The 9,467-nt window shown below is 39.5% G+C and overlaps 2 protein-coding genes across 2 annotated transcripts in view; one reads left to right on the top strand and one right to left on the bottom strand.

Annotated features, from left to right (window-relative positions):
* Positions 1 to 368: 368 nt before the first annotated feature.
* Positions 369 to 5,216, top strand: VPS29 (VPS29 retromer complex component). Its single transcript, XM_084297135.1, has 4 exons — positions 369 to 475; positions 3,034 to 3,225; positions 3,664 to 3,899; positions 4,188 to 5,216. Exons 1-4 carry the CDS (start codon positions 473 to 475, stop codon positions 4,303 to 4,305), a joined length of 549 nt encoding a protein of 182 aa, XP_084153261.1. The 5' UTR covers positions 369 to 472; the 3' UTR covers positions 4,306 to 5,216.
* Positions 5,217 to 6,047: 831 nt separating this feature from the next.
* The window catches only part of KNTC1 (kinetochore associated 1), a gene marked incomplete at both ends in the record, with an annotated part of 37,288 nt that continues 33,868 nt past the window's right edge, over positions 6,048 to 9,467 (bottom strand). Inside the window, 5 exon segments of the mRNA XM_084297455.1 lie at positions 6,048 to 6,107; positions 6,379 to 6,469; positions 7,167 to 7,312; positions 7,862 to 7,951; positions 9,127 to 9,256. Of these exon segments, the coding sequence (XP_084153581.1) occupies positions 6,048 to 6,107; positions 6,379 to 6,469; positions 7,167 to 7,312; positions 7,862 to 7,951; positions 9,127 to 9,256 (517 nt within the window).

Genomic DNA, 9,467 nt, shown 5'->3' with positions numbered 1-9,467 from the left:
TTACTCTTTCCCGTGGCAGCGACACCTTGGTGCTCTCCAGGGCTGCCCAAGGAGGCACACCTCAGGTTTGGCACCTCCCTGCACAAGCAACCACTGAAATACCCTGTTTTCCCCCCAAGGTCTCCCCACCGACCACCATTTTAGTCAGAAAAAAAGACATTTTGTGGCGACAACGAGCGCGGGGACCTCTCCCCGAGGGACACCCAAGGGGGTCTCACTCCCTGCCCGCGCTGAGGCAGCGCCCTGAGGGGGCCGCTCCCGCGCCCTGCCCGCGCTCGGTACCTCTGAGGGGAGCCCCCCCGAGCACCCCCCTGATGGCCGCGCCCTTCCCCTCACGGCGAGCCCCGGATGCAGCCGCAGGGGGCGGGCGGCGGAGAAAACGCGGTCGGGGCCGGCTTGGCCCTGTGGAGGCGCCGTAGCGGCGGCGGCGGGGCCTGGCTTCCGCGGGGAGGTGCGGGCGGCGGCGGGCAGGATGGTGAGAGGCGGCGGGCACGGCCCCGGGGCTCGGTCCCCCCCCACCCCCGGTCCCCCCCGGGTCGGGGCGCTCCGCTCCCGGCTGCTTCTTACCGGGGGGGCTCCGTTCAGCCGGCGCCCGGAGGAGGGAGGCGAAGGGGTGTGGGGGGGGGGAGGCTAGGCCTGAGGTGGTGGTGAGGGGGGGTGGGGGCTGCGCTCGGAGCGTTTTGTTTTTAATTTTTTCCCCTCACGATTTTGATTTTAACGCTTCTCTCATAACGCCGACAAATCATTAATTGTGATTTTTTAATTTAATTTAATTAATTTATTAATTTTTATTATTTTTTTTATTTCCTTCCCCGTTCATCTGGCTGTGTTTTTTTTTTTTTATTTTTTTTTTTCTGTTGCTTCCTTTACGTTTAACGCTGGTCGCGTCTCACCCCGTTTTCCATTCCCCTGTCTGCGATCAACTCCGCCGCCCCTAAGGCCGGGCACAGAGTAAGTGCGCCGAACGGGCTCGGGGGGCGGCCAGCGGGCACCCAGGGCAGGCAGGAGGTAGCCAGGGCAAGCAGAAGGCACCCAAGAGGCACCCACAGTACACAGGAGGCACCCAGGAACCACCCAAGATAGGCAGGAAGCGTCCAGGAGGCTCCCAGGAAAGGCAGGAGGCACCCAACAGGCACCCAGGGTACACAGGAGGCACCCAGGAACTACCCAAGATAGGCAGGAGGTGTCCAGGAGGCTTCCAGAAAGGGCAGGAGGCACCCAGAAGCTACCCAAGATAGGCAGAAGGCATCCAGGAGGCTCCCAGGAGGCATCCACAGGAGGCACCCAGGGGCTACTCCCCAGCTGCACCCCAGCTCCAAGTCACACCTTGGTGCCTTTGCTCATTGTTACGGTGGCTTTCCAAGCTTTAATGTAAGTAATGGGAGCTCAGAAGGGATCTGGGGGAACGTGGCCTGCCTGCTCACCAGCAGAGGCGATCTCTGTTGGGTGCTCTGCTGCCTGCAGTGGGGCTGTGTGTAAGCGGCAGCGCGGTCTGATTAAACGTCATGTGCAGAACGGGGACTGCGTGCCTAAATCCTGAGGTGTCAGTGAGAGAACCCATCAATTGTCACTTTAATGATCAGAATCACTCATTACCCATTTTTACATGCTTTCCATTACATCATCGCAAGAAGGAGCTAGTTAGTATTTTGGAGAACTTTTGAAAGACCATTAAAAGACATATATTTGTATTTCTTTCCTGGGTTGGTTTCAGATTGGTAGCTTGTAGATGAAAGAACTCCTGTACTGTTTGCCAGTATTTTCAAACACCTACTCTCAAAAGGTGCATGGGTTTCATGATGGTGCCAAGACATTGTTAATTAAAAACAGGGAGAAAAAAACACCCAAGTTCTCTGCCTTTTGGTGACAGCTAGCATGAAGATAGCTGCATGGCTTAAAGATATAAAAATTAAGAAAGGTGACTTGGTTTCTATTGCTTACGGATATAGGTGCATATAGATTTCTGAACTGTTTTTTGCACAGATTAGATGGCTGTCATTCTAGGAACAGTCTGCCCAGCAAAGTGTTAGGGTTGGAAGATGATCTGCCACAGTTAACTGGGAGGTGTCCATCAGGCTGTCAGGGATGCCTGCCTTTAAATCCAGTGATTTCAGTATAGAAGCATAACACCCATGCTTCATAGAGCTTTTCATGCCCTTCTTGCAAAATTAATTTATCACTACTTTGCTTGCATTAATTATTTCTTTATTAGGCCTAAAATATCAAACCATGGCCTTCATCTGAATCCATAATTTCGAAGCTGCCATTAAATTTGTTTTCCTTGCATATTTTGTAATTAAACTGTGAATGGATAAAACTGGTAATAGAAACACTGCATGTAATAATCTATCTTCTCTGCTGCAGTGTTTTGTTTTTTTCCATTTCATTATTTTTTTTACTCTTCTGTTGTTCATTGATTCCTACAGTATGGGCTTGGAACAAGCTTCCTGTTCTGATTAACTATTAACACACATTGCAAATTTGCTATTTTCTTTTTTTTTTTTCTTTTGATAAAAAAAACAGAAGTTAATTAATGTAGAAAGAAGCTGGGATGAAGGATTTTTAAAGGGACTTGACTACAGTTTAGCTAGGTCTGTACTTGAGAACATCTGGTAGAGATGTCCTCTCTCTTTTCTTTTTTTTTTTTTTTTTTTAATGTTTAAGTGAAAACAGAATGTGGGATAGTTTATGGTAGTTCCCAAATTTGTGTAAATTACATCAAGTAGTAATACAGTTCTTTTGCTATACCCTGCAGTGGCTTGCTTTCAGCAACAAAATTAAAACAACAACAACAACAAACTGTAGACCCTTGTGTTCATAAGGCCCTCCTCTTGACAACATTCAAGATTAGTAAGGGCCCTTGCCTTCACTCAAATATAGAAATATTCCATCACCATTTCATTCTTATTTGAGTAGCTTTTATATCAAAATGCAGTTACAAAACTGATTACATTGCAATGCTTTCTGTTATGTAATGATTCTTGTCTTAAGTATCTATAATGATTTTTCTTCCCTGTCGTGACACCCGGTAAGTTGGTGTTAGTATTAGGAGATCTTCACATTCCACATCGATGCAACAGCCTCCCAGCCAAATTCAAAAAGCTGCTGGTTCCAGGAAAGATCCAACACATTCTCTGCACGGGAAACCTCTGCACCAAGGACACTTATGACTACCTCAAGACTCTGGCTGGGGACGTTCATGTTGTCAGAGGGGACTTTGATGAGGTAGTGGCTTCTCTTGGTATTTGGTTAATCTCTTACATAATGGCAATGTTTGTGTTATTTGTACTTTAGGTGGGCAAATTGAGCTTATGTAGTATTAGGAGTGAAAAGCACACTGAGTAAAAGAGTTGGGGTTCTACTTGATATGAATTGCACAGTAAGTTCTGTCATTGGTCTTCTGTCATAGAACTAATTTATGTACTTAGCTAAGTCTAAGACTCAAGCCAACAGGAGCTCCAGTTGTGAGATCTTCAGAGTTCCTTGCATCTTTACCAAATTCTTGATACTGTTCATAAAAGCAGTATTGTAGCTCTTGTTTTGTAGCAGTAGAGCAAATCACAAGGTATTTCCATAGGCTTTCCACGTTTCTGTTTTATGCAGCTTTTTAAATATAAATCTGAAAATCTGATTATTTTTTTTTTTTTTACTTTTGATTTTTAGAACCTGAATTATCCTGAACAGAAAGTTGTAACTGTTGGACAGTTCAAAATTGGGCTGATTCACGGCCATCAGGTCATTCCTTGGGGTGATATGGCAAGCCTGGCACTGCTACAAAGGCAGTTTGATGTGGACATCCTCATTTCAGGACATACACACAAATTTGAGGCGTTTGAACATGAAAACAAATTCTATATCAACCCAGGATCAGCTACAGGAGCCTATCATGCCTTAGAAAAGTAAGTATGGGATGGGAAATTCCTGTGGGGGGTTTTCTTCTGATAACACAAACTACAGAACTCCTTGTGAAGGTTAATATTTACATTCTAAATGTCAGGCAGAGGAGAGGTTTATAGTAATTGCTAATTGTCCTGGAGTGAAACACAGAGAAATAAAGCTTCAGATCTGATGTACTGTGCTTACAAAACTGGAATCAATTAAAGTGATTCTTGCTAAGAAGTCTAGCGATGAAACACTACTACTACAGTTTAATACTAAACAATATTATTTTTTTCCTCTCTTTCCAGCAATATCATTCCTTCATTTGTGCTGATGGATATCCAGGCTTCTACAGTAGTTACGTATGTCTATCAACTAATTGGAGATGATGTGAAAGTAGAAAGAATTGAGTACAAAAAATCGTAAAATATATTTGCTTGTCTGGCATTTTTACCATCTCATCCTGGAACTGCAAGTTACTACAATACTTGATTGTTAGTTTACAGTACTACACTTACTTGCTAACAGCTTAACAATGTAGCTTCTTGGTAATAACTTTAAAACAACATTGTGTTTGCTTATTTTCTCTGTATGAATTGATTTGTAAAATATACCATTAAAATAACTGTTTAAATACTGTTCCTTAATGTTATAATAAACTTCACTTCATAGAAAAACTAAGCTTTATGAACTGTTGAAAAAAAAAAAAAGCAACAACTGTGCTTGTTTTTAAAGTGGCTGGCAGTTCTGTCTTTACCTAATGCTTAGCAAAGAGCTTGATGTGCTGGTTCAGTGACATCTAAAAGAAAAATGTAAAAGGTTTGAACAAAACAGTTAAGGGCACTGGGGACACGTTAGGTTTGCTTCACAATCTGTTTGATATTTGATTTTTTTCATTCCCAATTAAGTTAAAAGAATAAACTGGATTGATTTTTTGAAAAATTAGAATGAACACTTTCTTAACTTAGAGTAGTAATTTCACTGTATGAAGTTGAACTTCAGCCTTTTTATAGTCAAAGCCATTCCAAACACTACTATGCTTTAATGAGTGACAGTCTCATTAATTTTGTAAACAGTAAAGAGAAGCTTTCATTTATTTATGGCTTATATCTGATAGTATGTCTACATAATTTGTTCCACATACAAAGGTTTTAAATAATGTAATTTCATATAACACTTGTACTACTGTTGAAGCCTGAAAAATGAGTTGTTCAAGAAGACTGGACCTTTTCCCTAGTCTCAGGGAACTGCATGTATTTTAATAGCTACTGCTTCTCATGACTGCTAATTTTCCAATATAAATAAATCTGTTGTCTTCTGCACAACATTTAGAAAAATGGCCTGCTTCCTTTGCATATATTGTCTTTTGTATTACCATTTTCTTCAGTGCAATATCTGTGCAAAAATCTCTGTAGTATTTCCTATAGAGGCTTGAGTTAAACTAATGAGTTATCCATAGAACTTAAAGGATCAGCTAGAATATTTACTTCTGTGTCAATCTTATTTCTATTAAAGCAGGCTTATTTTTACCTTATAAAAAGACCCAAGTATTTCAGCTTGGTATCTCAGGAAACTTTGGCTAACTGCAATTTCATGCAGTGAAATACATGCCTATCATTTTCTTAATGTCTACAGCACAATAAAGAGCAAGGTTAAAAGGAAACTTTGCCAAATGTGTTCTACTCAGTCAATAGCCTCTCTTGACAAGTAAGCTTACCAGCCACTTCATAAAGTTTATAAAATACTGGAAGGTCAATATTGATACTCAGTTTATTTATGCTCATACTTTAATTAAAATTACAATTTATCTAAAAGGCATATTTTACACGAAGCGTAACACTTCCAATTTAAAATTCAATTACAGTTATGCAAGATTATGTTTGTGCAAATGCAATCTTAAGAGTGATGCTGACAGCAGACTTCAACACAGAGATATAATACAAAAGTAAAGGAAATCAGTTTTAGTCCTTCTTAAAATCAAAGCGATAAGTATGAATTGTGGCAGAGTATGGCATAGAAACAGCATAGAACAGTTAAAAAAATGTGGAAAATATTTCTTTTGGAAGAAAAGCAGTGAGGTTTTAGTTCAATGTTCACTTGACCAGTATGTACATTGCTAATGCATAGCACTTATCTTGCCAGCAGAGGGAGAAAAGACCAAGGATAAATCAACACCTTATTGATGACTGTTCCAGTTTGCCAGTCTCTTCTGGTCCATTCATACATGCCTGGAGGGGAAGAGGGCAAAATTAAAAGGGTTTAGAAAACAGGATATAATTTAAGACTTCTGAGCAGTGCTAAACCTTGTGCTTTTAAACACTTTCACATTTGATTCAATTAAAATGTAGTTGCATCAATTAAAGGGATATTTTATTATATAGAATATATTTTACTAAAATAAATCCAATAACAAGTACTTTTGCTAGAACTTGAGTGGGAATCCTAGTTTAGTAAAAAAGGAAGAAAATACTGCATGAGGTACAAAGTGTTTTGTTTTACCTTCAGAATATCAGAGGATGATTTATCTACCAGAGTAAGATTTCCACATTTCTCTTGATACTCTTGAATTAGGGCTGTTGCATCATCAATGCTGTAGGAGGAAAAAGTTTATCAACTTTGTCAACTGAAGTTCTCTAAAAAAACAAGAATTTAGGCTGAATACACTGAAATATAAACCCAGGTATAACTCCATGTTTTTGAAGTCAGGTAGATCTTAGCATTTAACCTGTAGCTGTTAAAAATCAAATAAATACAAGACTTTAAATAGTTACTTATTTTTTCCTCTCCAATTTTGACTGCAGGATAACTGGTATTTAAGTGAAATATAGTAGGTATTCCAGCTTTTGAAACACAGCAGCAAACCCACTAATTCCTGAGCACAGACAGCTTGTTTATTGTTTTCAGAGCATGACCATGGCTGACACTGTCCTTCCATAATGCAACTGAGCTGAATTCACCTGACTGTATGGTGAAGTAACTCTTAAGGACAAACATTTGCTTTTTCAGACAAGATTTCTGCTCTTTTAACTGAGCTTGATCTTGACAGTCCAGGGGCAATAAGCTGCTATTTTGGCTTGAACAACCCTGTTAAACAGTATCTTAAGTATGCAAAGTAATATCGTAAGATTTTTATTTTTATTTATTTTTTTTTAGTTTAACAATGCTTTAAAAACTTGAAGAGCAAGTACTAGAGAATCTCCAAGACTTCAAATAAATGAAACTAAAGTAAAGGAGAGATTCAGTTTCCATAAGCAATGCATCACATGTTTTACTTTTTGTTAACTTACCAGTTCTTGTTGACAAAATAATCCACCAGTTCTTTCATTCGGTGAGTATTCATCAGTTGTTGCTTCACCAGTGGAAAATACTTCGTTCTCAAGAATTTTCCATATAGCCTCTTGTTTATGATATTGTCCAAAATCAAAGATCTAATCTGTAGATTCAAGTTTTAGTAATGGCAAAATATTAATGCTTTATAAATAAGAAACGTGACCTTTGAATAAAACAAGCAGTACTGGACTCCTATAAAGCAGGATTATTATTATTTTTTTTTAGTGCTGCAAAATGTCAGCTTTTTTATCAAGACTACTCTCAGATTGTAATAAGGGAATGAATTAAGAAACATGCTTTTAAGGAAGGCAATACAAGGCAAGACGAGAGTACAATTTCATAAGCCATTTGGCCTTTTTCCTTGAAACATTTGTTAAGAAATATAAAAGTGCTATTGCAAACGATGATGTCCTACAATTAGGGTCAACCTATAAGACAGCACTGTGTGTGCATATTAAAAAATCATCCATTTACACAACATTAATAAAAATGCAAAAATCCTTGCAAATTTTGCTATTTCAGGAAGCGTTTACACTTTATGTCAACTGATCCTTGGCAAGATTGTGGGAGAGAAAAAAAACATGGTTGTAAACAGTTACCTTTGAGAAAGCCTGTAAGTAAAAGGCAAATGACGTAAATTTTATTTATTTACCTGAGAAGCAAAAGCCACCACTTCTCCAGTGTTCATATGTTCATCTATTTGTTGCAGCACAGTTTCCATGTTACACGTTGATAAGAAACCCTTGCAAAAAAAAAAAAAAAAAGATATAAAACATCAATATTCTGTGAATAAAGCATAAGCTCTTTCCCTTCAGAGCAAGTATTTGACTTACTCAGAAACAATTAACATTATGAAATTCGAGGTATAAACATGAAATTCTCAAACCAGGATCTGTGCAGTTGGACTGAAAGAGTAGTAATTACTAACGCTGTTAACTTTCAAAGGGTATCTCACTGTAGTGGTTACAGATTCTTTTGACTCATTGCCAGCAGGCTACGTCTTACGCTGGTGCTGTAAGTTGGGAAAAATCTTCCTGGCTTAACTCTAAGTGGAAATGAATAGAAATCTAAGAATTTAAGATGCCTTTACTAGTGCCAGCTTGTTCATGACAGATAGAGGAACAGCCTATAATGCTTCATCTGTTAAGAATGACGCAGAGCATAAATTAAGGGAAAGAAATAAGAACAGAAAGGAAGCTCTCTAGATACACAAATAATGAGGAAATGGCTTTAAGACAGAAGGTTTACATCAGAACTTGTGATGTGTATCAAGCATTTTTCTAAGCAGGAGTTTTCAAGTCTGAACACTCTTCCAAAGCAGGACTCTGTACTTTTCTTACAGTCAGCTGTTAAACTAGCCTACTGCTAGCACCTCAGCAATTATCTATGTTGTCATCAGCTTCACACACTGCTTTAGCATACGACTTGCGTGTGGGTTGGTTGTTGGTTTCCCCCCCCATATACTGACTGTTCACCACAAACAAATATTGGTTATCAGGGAACCTAATACTTCGGTGCATGGAAGTAGACTGAACTTCAGTTTTTAGGAAGTGGATGCATGCATGAGTCAGCTGCTAAAGCCCCCTGCTGGGCATTACTGACCTCCTAACTGATAGAGGAGGGGGATCCTCTAAAATGTTCTCTAACCCACAAAAGGCAAAGTCATGTGACAAAAAGCTGCTGAGAATGAGTCAAAACTTAAAAAAAAAAAAACAGGGAAGTGTTCACACGATCTCTTTCAGAAGGAGAATTCTGAGGCTGTAGCCTCTGAGGGTGGGAGATGTCTAGCAGCTTTCAGCAGTGATATATTCAAATGAGCTGGAGTTTAGAAATTGCCATCTTGTACAGCCTCTGTTGAATATAATAGGCTTAAACACATTTCCTTTGCACAGCTGCAACACAAATCTTCTAATTTACCTGAATTTGCTGCTCTCGCTTCTCAGACTGAGGAATCAGCAACAGGCATCCCAAGGCAAGAGCTGGAAGGTCCAACTGTGCATATTGTTTAGCTATTCCAATGACATCCAAGTCAGCCAAAACAGGACACCTTCAGAAAGAAGATAAGGAGGAAATTTCTCAACATTACAACCTTTGATTTACAGCCGTGAAATGGAAGCTATCTGTTCTTTAGGTGAAATACTACTAATCTAAGTTTATTGTGCTTTTATACATTGCAAAGGTAATGCAAAACTGTTTGCATGTATAGGATGGTTGGAACCTTAATATAATATAGCTTAACCATGTGTACAGGCATACTA

The sequence above is a fragment of the Netta rufina genome, assembly GCF_964035555.1.
Source record: "Netta rufina genome assembly, chromosome: 17".
Classification (NCBI taxonomy): domain Eukaryota; kingdom Metazoa; phylum Chordata; class Aves; order Anseriformes; family Anatidae; genus Netta; species Netta rufina.
The sequence above is the reverse complement of the archived record's forward strand: the minus strand, read 5'-3'. Positions and strand labels throughout refer to the sequence as shown.